The 20347-nt window shown below is 37.9% G+C and overlaps 1 protein-coding gene across 2 annotated transcripts in view; it reads right to left on the bottom strand.

The window, feature by feature from the left end:
* The window catches only part of FRMD6 (FERM domain containing 6), a 79615-nt gene that overhangs the window by 17762 nt on the left and 41506 nt on the right, over nt 1-20347 (bottom strand). Inside the window, exons 2-7 of one of the 2 annotated variants that reach the window (XM_029239302.1) lie at nt 17258-17502; nt 11497-11587; nt 8635-8714; nt 7558-7634; nt 5162-5348; nt 1854-2009 (exon numbers count right to left, since the gene is read on the bottom strand). In XM_029239302.1, coding sequence (XP_029095135.1) covers nt 1854-2009; nt 5162-5348; nt 7558-7634; nt 8635-8714; nt 11497-11587; nt 17258-17356 — 690 coding nt within the window. In that variant the 5' untranslated portion in view covers nt 17357-17502. Of the gene's footprint in view, nt 1-1853; nt 2010-5161; nt 5349-7557; nt 7635-8610; nt 8715-11496; nt 11588-17257; nt 17503-20347 lie in introns of both variants that reach the window. The other variant, XM_029239301.1, reaches the window with a different exon arrangement.

Genomic DNA, 20347 nt, shown 5'->3' with positions numbered 1-20347 from the left:
GTTGAATCTTCCCAACCTGTGATATGTATAGGATCATTCCCACTTAACAGATGCCCAGGATTGTAGCAACAGTTGCCTAGGATCCCTGCAAGAGTGAATGCTGATGGAGGGTTTATAAAGCCACAGTCTTTCTGATATATCATTCATACTTCTAATACATTTAAAAATATAAATTTATTGTCAAAAAATGTCATTTATTTGCATTTTCTCAGGTAAATTGAGGTGTCACAATGAACTCCCTTAAAAGAAAAAAAAAGAACTCAGTCTTCCAGGAATTTAGCTGAAGAGATCTTGTGGAACTCTATGCCTTTGAAAGATGACAGGGCATTAACAATGCATCTCTTTCGCATGAAAGAGAAAAAATAACATCCTTTGCTCTCTTTTTAAGTCTTTTGAACCAGCCAGGAAAATTACCCAGCAATATATCCAAACTACGTCTAGTCTCCAATTGTCTAGTTATGTTAATCTTACCACAAAGGATGTAGGAGAGATAACAAACCTAATAATAACAATAATAATGGTAAAGGCAACACGTTTAATTTCATGCCTAACACGTGCTAGGTACTGTTTTAAACACTTTTCACCCACTAATTCCTTTAGTCTTCAATAAACCTCAGAGTTTATTGGCTTTGTTACCATCCCCATTTATCTACGGGGAAACTAAAGCACAGAGAGGCTAAGTAACATGCCTAAGGTTACACAGTAAGGGGTGAAGCTGGGATTTAATCCCAGAAAGGTAGGCCCAACAGACCACACTCTGAACCACTTCATCCTAGTTGGTTGGAGAATAAATATACCTTTGAATACTCAAATGGGAATTCAAGGGTTCTTGCCATGGAAGTGATACTTGTGAAATAGGGAGAGGAGTGGGAAGGAGAAGCAGGAGAGAAGACAGAACGTATTGCCAGTGATTCCCTGCAGAGCCCGCCGCAGTTATTTGGGTCTGTGACTTCTGACCCAGGATGGAAAAATGAGGCTAGAGACACAAGAACACAAAACACAAGGACACAGGAAAAAGGCAGTATCAAACTTCAGAGTGACAGCACAGAGTCAGTGGTTTAAGCACACAGGCTCTTGTCAAGTAGACCTGGGTTGAATCCTGGCTCTTACTAGTTTTGTGATCTTTGCTGTGTATCCTGGTCTGTAAAATGAAGATTACAGTCCTATCTTATAGTTATGAGGATTTTTAAAAGAGGATAAATATAAAGTGGCCCCATAAACAAAATACTCCATAAACATTAGCTATCGTGGTGATGTTCTTATTACTAATGGATACATGCAGGTACGGCTTCACTTCAAGGAGTATTAAAAATTACTGATCGAACTGCAAATGTTACTCCCCAAGGCAGAAATGCAGATTTGGGAAGGAGAAAAATAACTATTTCATAATCACTGAAAAGCCAGATGCACAATTTACAGCCACTTGTTATCTCAATACTAGGACCATTAAAAAAGACTCCAGGGCTTCCCTGGTGGCGCAGTGGTTGAGAGTCCGCCTGCTGAGGCAGGGGACATGGGTTCGTGCCCTGGTCCGGGAAGATCCCACATGCCGCAGAGCGGCTGGGCCCGTGAGCCATGGCCGCTGAGCCTGCGCTTCCGGAGCCTGTGCTCCACAACGGGAGAGGCCACAACAGTGAGAGGCCCGCGTACCACAAAAAAAAAAAAAAAAAAGACTCCATTCTGCTCCCAGGACTGAGGAAGCATCATTGACTCCAAGACTGACCAATGATGACAAACAGCGGTTGAAATGAAATTCTTTTGAAAGCCCATTAAAAAAAATTAAAAAGACAACTTTAAATAAAAGCTTCTCCTGATCAAGGAGGTATGGCTGCAGACCTACTGCAATTTTGTACCTTATACAATCTGTAGTAGTGAACGGCAACATCATCCAGTCGGACGGCCTCTTTGATATATTTAAGATGAGCCTCAGAAGCTGTCAGTGCGAACTGATCTTTGTGCATGTTTGGAATGTGCTTCAGGATGTAGTCCTTCCCTCTCTTGGAAACAACCTGTTGGAATACAATGGGAGCGCAATGCAACATTTGTTGGAGGGATGCAAATACTACCCTCATCCCCCAAATGATGAAAGGATGAGAACCGAAAATACGCCATGTAAATTGGCTGATTTCCATTAGAAAATTCCCACGCTTATTCTTTTTTGATCATCTGTTATGTGACCTGGCTGAATCAGCTAATACTAGAAGCTACAGAGTCAATTTAGCTGTAGTACTCCATATCTAAGAAGAAAAATCACAAGAAATGGGAAAAATATGTTCTCTTGGCTTTAAAATCACCAACAAAGAAAAACCATGCAAACTTGCACAATTTTGTCCACCTCACTGCTTATACTTGCAGAATTATTGGTACCATGAAATGCAGCCACTGTCAGCACATCTTCAGGGTCCGGATCCTACTTAACTCTTCTAAAATTACAGCCACAGAGTGGGAGGTTCTAAATGTTAATCCGAAGAAAGCAGGGGACTGCGAGGAATTCTCAGAAACATTTCTGGTTTTTGCATAAGAGGCTGATATGAACACTCTACTCAAATGCTTATGAGAAAACAGTTTCACTCAAATATTCATTACAATTCACTGCAACTTCAGTTTTCAACAGACAGTAGTCAAAGCTTTTAGATATCAAAAATATATAGTATCCAGAAGCTGCAGGTTCAAAGAAAGGTGTTGATAAAAGTCTTAGCTGATTTCACGAAGATTATAAAATATGGAAAGAATTATGCAAAGTGAACAAAAAGCATTTTAGTGCTTAAAATGACCAGGATTTGAAAATTAGAGAATTTTTAGTTTTATTATTGTTTTTATAGTTACTGATGTTTTGTTTCTTCCTATGAATATTCTAAGGAGAATTAAACATGATGAGTTATTATTGGCCAATAATCAAGTTTTGCTGAGAACTCAAGTTACAGATTTTTCTTTCTAGGTTCCTTTTACATGGAGATCACCTAAATCAGTACTTGTCAACCTTTTTCAGGTCAAAGAACCCCTAGAAAATAATATCTGTAAGGGCAATGAAGTAGATGATTTTGGTGATCGCAAGGGTTGAGGAAGCTGGTATCTCAGCACCCTGGCACACTAACGGGAAGCTCTGCTTTAAAGACCAAGGGTCATTCAGTACCTGATGATAACTAAGGGAATGTAAATACAGGTCAATTTTGGCCCAACAGACATTGCTATGTAATAGCCTGACATCTTTTGTGGGTTTTCTTGAACAACTGAAGCACTGTCAGCCAGTGAACAAAAGCTTATATTGAGCGCCGTGATGTGAAATGCTGAAGAAACAGAAAAGGTTAAGTTTATGCCTGTCCTGTAGAATATGCTAAGAAATACTTAGATCACTGGGTGCAAGAGACAAACAGAGCATTTGAAAATAAAATACTTATGTTCAGGGTCTTATTGAGCCCAGAGGAGGGGCACTGGGCACCTAGACAGTCTGCCCAGGGAACCACACCTGAGCTGATGAGCAGGAGTAGCCAGGTGAAACAGGGAGGGGGCCTCACCAGCTAAAGGAGCTGCAGACAGAAAGGCCCAATGTGTGAAACACCACCGGAATTGCTGGGTGTTGCTAGAACACAACACACAAGGTGCAGGACAACCAGAAAGTAAGCTGGAAAGGCTGGCAGGGACCCATGCTGGGAAGTTCCTAGGTCATGCTTGGGAGCCTGGGCTTCACTCCAAAGATGAAGGTTTAAATCAGAGGCAAAAACAACTCCTCTGCAAGCTGTGAGTAAAGCCTGAAGCAGGGACAACAGGGACAACTGCAGGAGTGCTGATGAGAGCTGAAGCCTGGGAAACATGAAGAACCACTACGGGGAGGACACGTGGTAATGTTTAGGAAGTTAAGAGCAACAAAAATACAAGCGAACCTTATTTCTTAAGCTGGGTGATGCGGAATCAAGGGTTTATGTTAGAGGATGTTCTCGTTGACTGGATGGGGCAGGGAGAAAGAAGGGTGATAGGAAAGAGCCCCGAGTGACTCAAGTTTCTAGGTGATCGGGTGGATGGCAGTGCCACTGGCTGAGGTTAGGAACACAGGGGTAGGAACACAGAGAATTGAGGTGTGAAGAAGATGAATTTGATTTGGGACATTCTGAGTGTGAGGTGCCTATGGGTAAACAGCTGTCTTACAGACATAGGGGAGAGAAACAGATTCAGGAGGTGCCAGTACATAGGTGGTTGTAAAAAGCATTAATTTGGAGGAGATCTCCTGGAATGTGAGTGACTAAGTGTCAAATGCAGCAGAGAAATTCAGGAAAAGAAGTGAAAAGTGTCCACCGGATTTGGCAATTTAAAGGTCATTGCTGGCTTTAAGGACAGCACCATGAGTGGAGGGGGTGGTGAGGAAAGAAGGCAGATGGATGTGGGTTGAGGATTACACGTCGAAGTAAAGAAGCTAAAAAATCAAATATACATCGTCACTTTTTCAAGAAGCTTTACTGAGAAGGGAAGGAGAGATTGGTAGGTCTTCTTTCCCTCCCTCCTTTCTTCCCTGAGGATGGGGAGGTGTGAAGCAAACAAAGTATGTCCTGACTTAAGAAGAGTTAGTTGGGGTAGAGGCTGAAGATACGGGAGAGAGAGATGTCTCGGCAGAGACCTAGAGGAAGAATGGGAAGCGATATCAACAGGGTGGGGATGGAGAAAGGACCTCTGAGACAGTCAGTGCTCAAATAACCTAAGTTTTCTTGCTGAAATAAGGGGGTTGCTCCTCTTTTGAGAGTGAAGGAGATGGTGGTCAGATCAAGCAGTTTACTTATATTTGTTTCCTCAACACAGGAGAAGCTGTGAATGATCTCACCTTTTAAAGAGTAATGTGTTTCTCCCTTCGAAGGGAAAAAATGCTGCTTGAACTAAGAGTACATAAGACGGTCAAGGCCATGTAAATGCCAAAAGAAGGCTGGCAAATACCAAGTTCCACCATCTTTAGGATGGATAGCAATCCTCTTCCTCCTAACCCATAAGCAGATTGAGTCCATCGAGAGACTGTATGTGCCACGCTCTCAAGTATGGAATGTGTATCTGGGCGTCATGGAGGGTGTACTGGCCATCAAACATCTGGGTTCCCAGTTCTTGTAGCAGCATGACTACCCACACAATGAACTAGAAATGTGCTAGAGAAAACACTTCAGAATTTGAAAACAGTGCCTACCCAAGATGGGAAGTAAGCCTCGGGCTCAAAGTATTTTCCATAGTGCTTATTCCTTTTGAAGTTCCCAAGATCAGCCTGCAGAGCGAAGGCTGCCAGCAGGAAGTAGGCCTCCTCTCGGAGCACACACTGGGAATGAAGAACTTGTTTTCTCAGGTGCCAGTAATAATAGTATCTTGCTGCTCTGTCACTAGGAAAATAAAACAGAACTCACATTTTGATGGAACAATCTAAAGGCATGTAAACAACCCCAATCCTGCTATCCATCTGGTGACAAGAGCTCTTCTGTTCCTGCTCCCTCCTCCCCCCTCCCTCCTCACTCACTGAAAAGGGGGAGGTTGTAGCTAATACCGGACTGCTGCCTTACTGCTGCTTCACCAAGGTCGCAGGGTGTCAGGACCCCAAGTCAGACTACCCAGACTGCAAAAATAATACTTCCTATGGCCAATAGCATTTGACTCATTCAGAGAATGGAAAACAGATCTGAATCATTCCACTCCAATGTGGGATATACTACATTGAACAAGTATTAGAAGCCTAGGCATCTGTTGTCTGTATTAAAATAATTTTGCTACAATAATGCTGCACATTGACACAAATAAGGACAAATCTGAGGAGACAATCCTGGCTTGAATGTTATGCTGTCCTTTTTTGTTGTGATTTTCATCTGAGCACATTACAAATACACTAAGGTCCTTTTCAAAATATTTCTGTTTATATGCCCTACTAGAAAAGAATTTGCCTAACTATGAATAGTCTTTTTTTTCCTCTAAGAATGAATAAGCTGAAAACTCTCCTTAAATCTTTTTTTTTTTAATTAAGTGGCTGTTACTTTATGGGTGTGATTTTATAGGCACATGTTGTAAGAATCATGATAGTCGTCACAAATGGAAATACAAATAGTGCACTCATTACAACCCATTGAGGTCAGAAATAAATACAGTCCCCATTAAATACACTGAGTAAGAAGTGCTGATTGGGGAAAAATATGGTCAAGCTCCAAAAAATGTCACAGGCAAACAGGACGCCTCTGTGATCAAAGTAAAAATGCAAGAAAAAAATGTGTGTGTGTGTGTGTGTGTGTGTGTGTGTGTGTGTGTGTGTGTATGTATCTAATGACTATTTGTCTCCCTATTACTTTAGGTTGAATGTTCACCTGAGATTAATAGCTCATTAGTTGATGATAATAAAAACATACGGGTTTACTTTAACCAAGACTATGTTTAAAATTTAAAAATAAAGCATTTATGTAACTTTTTTTTCCCTTATGACTTTTCAGAGCACTTCTTTTTATAACGTTGAGTACACAATGATTGGACTAGCTCATCACTGGGGAAAAGGGCAGAAGTATGGAGATCAATTAAACATTCATTAGTCCCAGGGGGCTAATTAGTGGCTAAATAATATATTTTCCTTCTTTCCAGCACATTCCATTCCAATTAAGTAAACTTAGAAAAAGTTTTATATAAACTGAGAATAACTAGAAAAGTTTCTCTGCTTTAAAAACATTCTTTACGGGCTAATATTTTTTTACTTTTTAATTTGCATGTGGCAGTAACATAAATATTAAGAGCAAATCTCAGATACAACTCATTAGCCACATGTATCTTTGTCCCTTTTACGTGGGGTTTCTCAAAATTTAAAAATAAATAAGTAAAACACAGAGTTCACATTTCTAGTATTTTCTATCAGCCAACAAAATCACCTCTGAAAGTCTTCCAGCACTGAATCCTCCTATACAAATAATAAACTGAGCTTCTAAACTGGGGAATTCTGAGTCTGTATCATGAGTACAGTATTATTCATGCACCTGCCTCCAGAAAAAGAATCAATTACCTGCCCTTGCCAAACTGCATCTAATTCTCACAGGATACCTCCACTGGGCGTAATCTTAGCTTTAAAGCTACTGCCAAGAACAGAAGCAAGACCCCAAAAGTGAAAAGAAAACCAGGCTATATAAACACCCATGCATTTTTATAGGAACGAGTTCCTGCTGCTGTTCCACTCCTCACACCACCACCAGAAAAGAATATAATCCATTAACCAACCTTCCACTTTACACAAGTGCTAGTTCTCTCTTAAAGGAAATATTTTTGGTGACTGATTTGTTATTGAAAATGTGGAGTAGAGAAAATGTGAGCTGATGAGATTGTTAACATTTTCACTGATAGTCTAACATTATCACTCATTCATTCAACAAATGTTTATTGAGTGTCTACTGTACCTCTGTTTTAGGGACTGAAGATACATGCGTGCATAAAAAAAATTTTTTTTTAATCCCTGCTCTTTTATATTCTAGCAGGTGGAGACAAACAATAAACACAAGTACTTTATCTGATATGTTAGAGGATGAGTACTGTAGAAAAATAACGGTTCGGAATTTCTTCCTGTCCTCATACCTGATCAATCGGCCATTTTCCACATAGTACTGCACGCGGAAGTGGATGATCATAGGGGGTCCAAACTGGTCAATACCCTAAACAAAGACATGCGTAAAAATCAGGCTGTTTTTAGTTACTTCAAAAGTGGGTTTCAAAAACAACAAATACCATTATTTACAAGTAACTTTTTAAACACTGAAAGGTTTGATCTACTTCGAATGAGCAGGGGCTTGCAGCGGGTAGACAGTTGTCTCAGTTGCCCTAGATGGATACCAGGTTTATGTGAAAACGGGAAGTTTTATAACTATATCTGATACTCATTCACTGTAATGCCAATGACAACATACGGGAAGATAAAAATAAATGCCAGTGGAAATTTCTAGCTGAGATCCAGCTCCTCTCTCAGCTCTGTCCCCTGTGGTGACCATTTGCTCCTCATTACAATGTTCTGTTCATCTGACATTCCACATACCAAATGCTAACATGCTGTTTGTTTATGTAGACCTTCACGTTCCTTACTTTGTAGTTGGCTTTGAAGTAGCCTTCCAGTTTACTCCAAGAATTCTTAAATACAAATTGGAGGATTGAGGATGAGACACTGGGGATTATTACTGATTTGCGAGGGGGTGATCTTGAAAACACTAGGTAAATTCCCAGTGAATGCTCCCCTATGCAAATGGAAGGCACTGGTTCAATAAAGTAACAAAATATCAAATGTAAGGACAGTAAAAATGGATTTTAAAATGACTAATAATTTCTAGACCATCAGTTTTGACAACTAACGTGGCCAAAGAACAGGAACAAATACTTTTTCCATGCTTTTCATTTCAAAACATTATCCCAAGATTACTAAAAGGTTATTATCCAATATTATTTTAGCAGATATTCAAAATCTATTGCTACATGCTATAAGCTATTAATACTTCACTAATGTGATATTTTAGAACTTATAATTCATTTCGCTTTCCCAATATTTACTGTATAAAGTGTTAAGATATTTTTCTAATGTATAATAATTAAAATAAACCTTTTAAAAAATCAAAAGAATTTTGCTCATAAATGTAATCTCACCCAAGTGACTTCGTATTGTCGTACCTTGCTGGCCTCTTTCTTCCATTCTTTTGGACAATACTTATAAAGCTTTTGTGACAACTCCATATACACATGTTCATTATCTGCACATTAAAAAAAAAGGAGACAAGGTGATAAAGGATAGATTTTTTTCAAAAGAAAAGAAATGGGTTTTTCAAAAAAGCCTCCAGATTTGTGAATGTACTCTGAATTCACATATTACCAAGAAAACTCAACAGGATATTAAAAGATAAAAGGTTCTGTGGGATAGACATTAATGATAAGCTTTATGAATTATTTTGCTTTTGCAATACAGAACACGTCTCGTTAAAAATATGTTAACATTTAGAAGAAATATTAGATTCCAACTCTTACTTTTATTTAGTTTCTGGGGTCGTTATAACTTACAGTTTAACTTCCAACACTGTGGGTGTTACTCGGTTTTAGAAAAACATGCTCTTGTTTGGCTCACAGAGAACTCATCTCATAAGTGCAAAGTAATGAAACAAGGCAGAAACACCGCCTTAATTGTTACGTAAGAAATTAGAAAACACTGATGAGAACCAACCCATTTCCAAGTGAGGAGCCTGACCCATGTGTTTTGTGAAGAATGGTCTTTAAGACCCATGTGCTTTGTGAAGAGAAGTCTTTTAGACTATTCCTTCTCTGTCTCCTCCACATAAAACAGCATGAAGAAATGATAAAGCATTACTCGCACTGCCTTTGGGATTGACCTTGTGGGAAGAGAAGAATCTTATGCAAAACAAGAATGAATGCCAAAATATTTCTTCAAGGGAATGATGTTCTTAAGATGAACAGAAAATAAGACTGCTAAAAAACCCATATAAAAATGATCTAAACATGTGAAAACAAGCTGGTAAAAAATGTAAAAATTTTCTGATTTCCCAAATGGACTCTTTTAAAGAGAGAGATATTTCATATGAAAAGCCTTCCTATCTTGTACAGTTTTCAATCTTTTTTAAAAAAGCTCCTTCTTTTTCCTCTAACCATCACTATGGGGGCATGCTCTTGGAAAGCCCTGGATAAAAATGTACTCATTCTGGAAGAGAAGTGTGTCTCTTTGACTACTTCAAGGATAACACACTTGACCACGCTGTCACTCACGACTGAATGTTGGAGTTTGACTGGAAAAGCGTCATAAGAGAACAGGAAGGGTAAAGCTACTTTTTGTCTATGAATGGCATATTAAGTCAACCAGTTTGGACGAAACGGGTAAGGAAGAGGTCCCCAAACCAAGAGGACGCTACTAAAATCCACTTATCACGTCAACTAAAACTATCTCCCATCTCTCTTATGTTACCAATTAAACATGAAATGGACAAGATCAGACAACCTTACTGTTGAATCTGATTTGTGTTTGGCTTGAGTTCCTGTCTGAAGAAGCAACATAATGAATAGAACAGACTGTTCACCATAATGGCACATACATATTTTTTTAAACTATCACTGTGTCTCTACCATCTGACAGTTTGACCAGAGCTTTGAACCAGGTCATCTGATTCCTGTTCCAATGTTTTTTTGCCATCCTGCAATCTCTCTTTTAAAAAGGACATCTGAAAAACTCTTATTCTGAAACCTAAGGAAGCTGTAAACTGGTTTTATGAGATTGACTTGTTCAAAAACAAAGATCAACAGTCTGGCTGTAGCTGCAGTAAGAAGAATTAACTCTGAGTACAAAATAAAAGTAAGGTTACTTAGAATCTGTAGGGCATCTTATACCCCCAGATCCTTCCTTGAAAGAATGACTGAGGTGTATACTAATACAAGGATAGAGCTGAGCATCTGTGTTTTTATTGCTTTCACTACCACAGGAAGAAACTGAAGAGCAAATGGCTGGTTCCTCACTTCCTGCTCCATGCTCTCTGGCCTCTCCAGAGCTGTCTTTTTAGACAACTGAAAACTGCTCACATTTTGGAGCTGAACTTGTTCATCAGTTGATCATGATATACTTTCCAACACAGCAGACCTAAGCACTTTATGGTACTAACCAAATTCTCAAGATATCATAAGCCTTTAAATTGAAACCAATTCCAGTAGTATAAAATAGTTCATATCCAAATATAAAATATAGATAAATTTCACAAAAAAAAGGTCTCCTTGGAAAACTGAGCAAAGATTTGAAAGGTTTTTGTCATCTAGAAGACTAACTTAGAGAAATCTTAAAATATGATTTGAAAGAAGAACGTTTTAAGGAATGGCTGCACTTAAACCCTGGGAACTTAACTCTAACTAAGGTGTTATTGGCAGAGAAAGCTTATATGGAGCCCTTTGCTTGAAAATCTTTTCCACATAAAGTATACAGAAGAAACTGATCCCATTTCTCTAAGTCATGTGTTCTGACTGGAAAAAAGAGAAGGGGCAAGGAAGGAAAAACAGAAAATAAGAGTAAATTAATAGATCACTTTGTTATACTATATATTCAACAGCAAGAGAAGCTGAATAGAGGAAAGTCAGTTTTATTATGTCTAAATGTCTTTTAATGTTAAAAATTATAAAACAAATTAAATTACAAAAACATCCAATTTCCTACTAGCGCCAGCTGCTCCCTGAGTGCAAAGAAACAAAAATCAATCTTAGTTCATTAAAACATAAAAGAGCAAACACATAAAACCCAGACTCCTAAAGAGGAACAAATTTTTAAGTTCAAACCATAATAAATTCGTGACCTAAAATTCTAAACTTGTAAGAAATACAGAACAGTACTCATGTTAAAATATGAGTACTAGATTAAAACTCATGATCAGTTTATGGGTATTTTGACAATCATAATTACATAACAATATGCTCAATTTAAGTTACAGCTATAAAATGTCATTTCCTCAGGGACAGTTGGCTAACTCCATCAGAGATGGGATTGAGACTTACTTTGTATAACACTGAGTCCAAAGAGGTGACAGTCCTTTAGCCTGAGTAGGTCACACACCTGGACCAGCAACTGGTGACACAGAATTTTAACCTATAGGAAAAAAGACAAAAGCAAACACACATTTAAGATAACAATTCAGCCAAGTCCAGACAGTGAGCCACAATCAGGCAATGTAATGCATCCTAAATACATGCCTTGAAGGGACAAGCTGACACTAGCAAAACGACAGTTGGTTTACGGAAATCACTTTAATCTGCAGCTGTGTTTCAATAATAATGATCACAATTCAAATTTCTACAACCTGGTAATACAGCACCACTGCAATCTTGTACAAGACTCATAAATCTTAGGATACATGGACAAGGCCTTACTCTATAGCCGTGGTGCATGCTAAATATGTATTTCAGAAGGAACCCCAAACAGCCTAATCAGATTATCAAAATTATTAATTTGGCAAGTATCTTTACAAAGAAAGTTTTCCTCTTGATGGTCTAAACAAAATGCTCACATACTGCACAATGAGTGAATACCTAGCTTTTATTTACTTTAATAATTGACACATCTTGTAAGTACCTAAACCAGGTTCTTTTTCTGAGTCCTAGTATAGTTCAAACATAATAAAACCATATTCATTAGGAACTCTGGGGTTAAGTTATTCTGAAAAGTCACATGTTGAACGATAACAGTCTTTAAAAGATACAGTTCTAATGACTTTTCAAGTGTTTAATGAAGTGTTTTGGGAGACAATAATTCTAATGGGTCTGCCTTGTTGAATTCAGAACCACTAAAGCTTATTAGTATTGGGATTGACACTAAGAGACCACGTGGGTCAATTTCTTCATCTGATAGAAGTAGAAAAGAAAAGCCAGACAGCTTGCAGTCATGTAGCTAGTAGTGGCAGAGGCAGCAACTCACACCTTTGCTCATTTTGTATTACAATATTTTTGTATATGTATATTAATAAAATATGTGCAACATGACAGTTTATCGGTCTAGGTACATATATTATGTGGCATTTCCCCTCGCATTTGTAATATTAACTTGCAACTTCTTTCTTCAACAATGATGACAGTTACAGTTTTAATGATTACAAATTCTAAATTAGTTAACTCTGAATTAATGACTTCTTATCATACCTTAATATGTAACTCAGACTCAGAAAATAAAAACCTGTTGAGATCTCTTGACAATTGAAAGCCAAACAATTCAAAATGGTGACAATGTCAACTGGAGTAAGAAAAATAGGTTTACAGCTCTTTTCCACATTCACTGTTAAATGGCAAATAATCTGAAGCACCTTATCCACTAGAAAGTGCAAAAAGTATTTACGTAAGGCCAGAGAGTACCACTTAGGCTGTTTTAGAAGTTACAGGAACTCAGTGAAGCTGGGACAGTGTCTTATTTTATATTCAGGATATACAACAGGCACTCAGTAAATGTCTGATGAACAAAAGCCAGGGATCTGATTTTCCTGTGGGCTCCTCACCTTCCTTCTGTTCCATGACTACAGACTACTCTCTGACCCACTGAGCAGATCATTTAGTAATGTGCCACGTAAGAATTTAGGGAAAATGTATCAATACGCATCCACCAACACCACTGGGGGAATACATTTGCCAATAGGAAATCAGTATCATCTTCGTTCACTAAAAAGACTTTGGATTTGAGTTCTATATTACTGTGATTCCACTTTACAAATAAGCTTAAATAAAGAAAATGATAAAGTAATGGAAAAAGTGTCTAATGTTAAATAAAATTGAATTAGATACTACAAATTTGAGACTTCAGATGTCATATAGTCTAGGACTTCTTTAATCTTTAGATTTGACTATATTTTAAAATGTCGTGGGACTTCCCTTGTGGCGCAGTGGTTAAGAATCTGCCTGCCAATGCAGAGGACATGGGTTTGAGCCCTGGTCTGGGAAGATCCCACATGCCGCAGAGCAACTAAGCCCGTGTGCCACAACTACTGAGCCTGCGCTCTAGAGGCCGTGAGCCACAACTACTGAGCCCACGTGCCACAACTACTGAAGCCCGCGTGCCTAGAGCCCGTGCTCCACAACAAGAGAAGCCACCGCAATGAGAAGCCCGCACACCACAATGAAGAGTAGCCCCCGCTCGAACTAGAAAAAGCCCGCACACAGCAACGAAGACCCAACACACCCAAAAATAAATAAATAAAATTTAAAAATATAATAAAAAAATAAAATAAAATGTCATATACAAAGCACTCTGGGTAAAACGTGATAAAACGTTAAAAGAAAAATTCCAAACCACACGGTGTATGCAAAATGAACTATGTTGTAACTTTGTGTAACTGCTGTTCAAATAATGCTGTGCATTTCCCCCCCCACACCCTATATAATTATTATTGTTCCGCTAGTTTAAATCAACTATTTGGAGCCTAACTGATAAAGCTCTTTAACAACTATTAAGGAAATAACAATGTTCTTGTTTAAAAACTGTAATTAAGTAAGGTTGTGGCTCTGAAGTCTTACCTGCTGTGAAAACAAGCTTAAGTTTTTTGCATTTGCATATTATGAGTCTTTAAGGCTACATTTTAGCTGATTGTGAAATTTTTCAAGTTCTTTAATCTTCAGGAGCAATGGGAACTTTAAAAAGTGCCATAGAGTATGAGGTATTAAGAATAAGAATGAAAGCATTATCTAAAAATATACTCTATATGGAACTTTCTAATAAAAACAGCATTTGATTCTCAATGTCAATGGTTTGATATTGAGCAAGAATGTTTAAAATATGCTCCAGAAAAAGAACTGTTCACTCTCTTCTCAGTGAAGAGGTGTAACCTCTTACCCATAATTTATATCACTCAAAAATTTTGTGGCTCCTACATTTACCATCATTTGATTTCCAAAAATTTCCAAGTTCCCATATTTATTACCTGATGATTAAAACCATTTAGAACAGTCCCTATTAGTTCAACTCATGGAGAATTAAAAATGACCAAAACACTAAATTTACCCCACATGCAGAAAGGCAACATTCTATCAACTACATTTGTCAGGGAACAAGCTTTCTTTGTTTAAAAAAAATGTTGAGAAATGATTTAAAAAATGAGACCATTAATGAAATAGTTTTGTTGCAGTTAATTTGTTCTACCACAACTCTACAAATATCAGCTGCTATTTTCCAAAGACAAAAATAACACTTTGTAGAACACGACAGGCCTTTGGCAGCCCTGAGCTGGCTTTCTAGCGAGGAGGGAACTCCATACTACTTAACCCAGTTCCTCCTCCCCGTCCTTTGGTCCAACAGCTTGCTTGCTAATGAGGAGTCGGGACATGGCAGGGCCATCTATGGACCCTGGAATAAGAACAGGTCTACGTGGGAGTCAGACTCCACAGCTGAGTTTCACTAACAGTGAGAACACAGCTCAAAGAAATGAAAACAAGTGCTACTCTATTAAGTGCTCATTCACTGAGCAATTCCCAGGTACCAGGCACTGTAATAAGCATTTATTCATGTTATGTCTTTATATCCTCACAATGTCCCTGTGAGGAGAGTAAGATTATCTGCACTTTATAGAAGAGGAAACCGAAGCCAAAAAACTAACTTGCCCAAGGTTGCAGAGTAAATTGTGAAGTACAGATTTCCACCTACATCCCCCATCCTACCCTAGACTTACTAAATCAGCATCTCCAAGGAGTGGAGTCCAATAGTTTGGGTATTTAACAAGCTCTCCAGGTAATTCTGATGGACATCAAGTTGTAAAATCATTGATCTACAGGAACGAATGGACTGGCTATCTGCCAGTCTGTTCTCTGTAATTATCTTCCTCAGCTAAGATTTTAGTGCAAATTAATTTCTTAGAAAATTATAGTCAGCTCCTAGTATTCCTCATGAAGTCAGATTAGTCTTCCTTCTAACTTACCTGAGATCAGTAAGGTTTTGCCCCATATCCTGTATATGTGCATACACACACATGAACACATGTATACACATTCCACCAGATGAAAAGACAGAAGAAGTGGAATGGAGAGAAGTTTCTTAAGTGCTTATGCTTATATTTATGTATATTTAAAAAATTTAATTGATCTTTTTATATAACTGTATAAAAGAACTCAAATAGCATATTCATGTATACATGTAAATTACATTTTGATATATTCTGACAGTGCCCATACTGACAAAGAATGATAATGTTGCCAAAAATAACAGCCTATCACTTCACGAAACCAAAACAACTTCAGGTACCCTGAGTAGAAATGTAGCTAATCAATAGAAATTCTGCCTAACGGATTGATAAAGTTCATTCAACAGGCAGGTTTGATGCTCAGACAATTCCTGTGAGCAAAAACAAGGTTACATTAGTAAATCTGTGAAGAAACTGTGGTGACTGACAGAATAAAACCAAAATAATTATGGTAATAAGCAGAACCTTTTCCTATTTAAACTTTTAATGGAGCTATTTAAATGTCATATAGCTTCATTATAACATTTAGAAATATTCTTTTATACAGCAATTGGGTTAAAAATATAGTTGCATATAGCAAAGAAAACTAATTCAAGGCATGCACTGAGGCAATTTTTCCCTTAATTCCATCAGAATACAATCCGTGAAAGAATATGGAAGTTGATAATAGGGAGAGGGGTTGAAAAATGCTAGGCATGATTGTGGTTACATAAAACTGTTTGGCAGTCTCTACCAAAGCTAAACATATGTGTACTTCATGATTCACAATCCACTGTCGGGTATAAACTCAGAAATGTATACATATGTGCCTATACATAAAATGTTCCAAACAGTTTCATTTGTAACAGCCCCAAACTTAAAATAACCCAATATCCATCAATAATAGTTGGAAAAGAAACTGGACATATTCATACAATGAAATATTATACAATAATGAAAACGGAATTACTGTCACATGTGATAGAATGGATGACTTTCACAGGCCAAATGTTGAGTACATAAAATATACCCAGATATAAAAGTGAGCATATCACATAATTTTAGCTGCATGAAGCTCAGAAACAAGAAAATTACTCCATGGTGATAGAGGTGGGAATAGTCATTCCCCTTGGGTGGAGATTACTGACTAGGAGGGATCACAAAAGATCTTTCTGGGGTACCAGAAATCTACTATATCTCAAGCTGGATGATGGTTACATGGATGTATACACTTGTAAAAATTCACTGAGCTGCTCACTGAAGATTCCTATACTTCGCTGTAAGTAAATTATAAGCCAACTTTAAAAGTAAAAAATACAAAAAAGTATCATATTTCTCTATGTCCAGGTTAACTGAAAGAGTTAACTCTGACTCATGAACCATAAGCAACAGTTTAGTACTCAAATACACAGCCTATTCTTGAAATTGGCTAGACTTAGGCTACAGGTTACTATTAAAACAATGATCAAGCACGTGTTAAAAAGCTAGCAATTATGTATTGCCATTTCACGTGTGTAGGTGACAACTCAAAAGTATTTAAAAAGCAAACTCAGATATCCATAAAAATTATATTTCAATAAAGGTTTAAAAATAGCAAAGTGTTCATGTTTCTATAATATAATAACCAAAATTCTCTTATTTTACCAGAAAAGAGAATGCTGAAAGCAGCTAAACTTAAGCCATAATTCAAAGTTTATACCTGTGTAGACCACTTTAACACCCCAATTCTCCCACATTATTAATGGTCTCATTCTGTAATGATTTCATCCTTAGCCAAGTCATAATTTGAATGTGGTCACTGGTGGGAACATCATCATTTAGACATTTCTAAAGTGGGATCTACTCACATTTATGATGATGTTCAGAGATTCATCGTTGGGAAGGAAAATACACACACTCCGGCGGTCTTGCATGACTCTGTTGTTATGGAAGTTCAATTTGTTCATTGTGTTGTGGGCTCTCTAGTGATCAGGGCTGGGCTCCGAGTCCTCGGCAATTCCTCTGGTTCCGAGCACTCCAAAGCCAAACTCTGCTCCTCATCACACGCCCTACAGAAGAAGCATCATGACGTTCCACTACGTGGGTTTCATAGCTGTAAAAAAAGCCCAAAAGGAGGCTGTGAATAAAGGCGGTAAGGTTGGTGAGGAGAGAGAGGAGGAGAGAGACGAGGAGAGGAGCAGCAGCACGACTGGTCTCGTTGGCACAGGTACAGCACGTCTCACAGTGAGGGCTCCCTCGCTTAATCAATGAGAATGCACAGAAACGTACTCTGTGCTTTGCCCGCTATCAAGTGTTTTAAAACTTTCAGGGACTTCCCTGGGGGTCCAGTGGTAAAGAATCCGCCTTCCAACGCAGGGGATGCAGGTTCGATTCCTGGTCAGGGAACTAAGGTCCCATATGCCGCAGGGCAACTAAGCTCGCGTGCCACAACTACTGAGCTCACACACCTCAACGAGAGAGCCCGCGTACTGCAAACTACAGAGCCCACGCGTCCTGGAGTCGGCGTGCCTCAACTACAGAGCCCACGCACCCTGGAGCCGGCACGCCAGAGCTAGAGAGAGAAAACCTGCAGGACACAACTAGAGAGAAGGTTGAGCGCCATAATGAAAGACCCCAACTGTCTCGGTGAAGATCCCGTGAGCTGCAACTAAGACCCAACGCAACCAAAAAAAAAAAATAAGGAAAATAAATAAAATATTAAAAAACAAACTTTCATTCAGTCATGAATTAAACATAAACCCTCTACATTTAAGGCAGTACTGTGTACTACAGGGCTCACAGAAGCAGAAGCCTGCCTTTGAGAAGTTTCCAGTCTCACATGGGAGAAAATGAAGGGTTCTGGAACAAACAAACAAAATGACAAAATTGCAACAACAACAAAATTATCAATCTCTTTCTTTTTTTCTTCCATTACAATCAAACTCAAATAAATGTCCTGGCTCTTACATTATATTCCTTCTTCAACCGCTGAGGTCTGGCTTCCACTTCCTTCTCTTCACCAGCATGGCTTTGCTACAGGAAGCCAGTGATCTCTAGACCATCAAGAGAATCCACAGGATTCATTTTGATGATCTCTCTATGTACAACACTTACTGAGGTTGTTAAGCCCTCTTTACAACTTTTTTCTTCCTGAGTTTTTATGGTGCTGCTCTCTCTTCTGATTCTCTAACCTGACAATGCAAACTTAATTTTTCTATATGTTATTTCACCAACCAGTTAATACATAGAAATAACATGACTGTATAAACTATATTTGTATACCATGGATTTTGGATACCTCTCATATGTAATCAGTTTATTAAACCATGTCATTTTATTTTTTAACTTCTCTCAGATTTTCAGTGTATAGAATTCTGTTTGCAAGTAATGAAGACTTTATCTCCAATTTTCAATAATCACACTTTTATTTCTGTTTCATGTCTCACTGCATTGGCAAGACCTTGAAGAATAATTTTAAAACAATGGTGGATATTTTCTATATTTAATGAATGTGTCTAGTGTTTCATATATTATTGCTAATATAACACTATTCAACCAAGGTATGTTAAGACTGTCTGTCAAACCATTAGTAATTATTTATATTGTTCCTTTCCAGCTACATTTGTAGGATATGTAGGAATTTCCAGGCAGAAAGTATAACCATACAGTTTTAATAGAAGAGCTATTATCACTGCTGACATAAATCAAAGCATACATGAGTCTTATTTGCTTAAGGTTCAGTTTCCATCTGTTATCAGCAGGAAGACGGGACAGAATATATTCTTAGATGGCACCATGAGTAAATATAAACTAGTATTTCTTTTTAAAGTATGAATGAAATACCATCCACAAGGGAGCTACTCAAACTAAGTAAAAACATATACAGTAAGTATTTCCTTATTAGGAAGGTGACCAAAAGCCCCTTAGGAGTATTCTGCTTCTCTTAAAGCATAATAGCAATTGTTTCACATTAGGTTGTAGCCAGTACATCACCCTACAGGGTCACCAGAGGTCAGTGCTATAGTTCTCTCCAGTATGGGATGGTTAGCCCACGTGTTCTATGACCACAAACTAACTGCACTCCAAATCCAATCATCAATCTGCAGAACGCACACTTTTAGTTTAATAGTTCCAACGCACCAATTGGAGGACCAGTGTCGGCTGCATCAGAATCACCTAGATGTTTGTAATAAATACAGAATCCTGAGCACAGTGACATTGCTACTGACTCATAATCTCCAGGGTCAGGGCCCAGGAATCTTAATCTTTTTAAAAAGCTCCCCAAGTATTTCTGATATGCAGTCACATATGGAAACAACACTTTAGCTAAAAGAAAGAAGTTGCTGAGCAGAGGGTTGGATATAACACCTTCATAGAAGATACTGGGAAAATATCTTGAGGTACAGAATTAGGGATAAGCAACTATGTGAAATATAGCACACATCATCACTATAACTAAAAAATAAAGTCCTCAACATTTTCAAAGGTATGAATTCCTAAATCAGGTCAAATTTGTGTACTCAGAATGTTCTCCTAAAAAATGTAACTAGGTGAGGAAACAGGATATCCTGTATAACCTCTCTTAGCAATTCAGAAAGCATTGAAGGCTCTGAGAAGTCCTACGGGCAACTTCTTAAATTTAACTTAATAATTCTCAAACTTACTTGGGCACAGAATATTTCCCCGCAAGAAAAATCTATTAAGGTCCTGTAGAATAATATTCTCAGGCATACCACCTGAGAAATACAGTTCTGAAACAATTTCATTGTCAAATATTATATTTCATGGCAAAATTTTTCCCTATGAATTGATATATTCCAACATTTAGGCCTCCTCTCTGACATTAAAATCTTTTCAAGAAATTATAAGCTATGATTAAATGTAACTTGTTTAAATTCAAACCCTTAAGTGATATTAATCTCAGTATAATTATTCAAATTTATACTTCAAATTGAGTT

Source organism: Monodon monoceros, unplaced genomic scaffold (assembly GCF_005190385.1).
Source record: "Monodon monoceros isolate NGI ecotype Baffin Bay Population unplaced genomic scaffold, NGI_Narwhal_1 Super_Scaffold_21, whole genome shotgun sequence".
Lineage (NCBI taxonomy): Eukaryota > Metazoa > Chordata > Mammalia > Artiodactyla > Monodontidae > Monodon > Monodon monoceros.
This window is presented reverse-complemented; position numbering and strand designations above follow the sequence as displayed.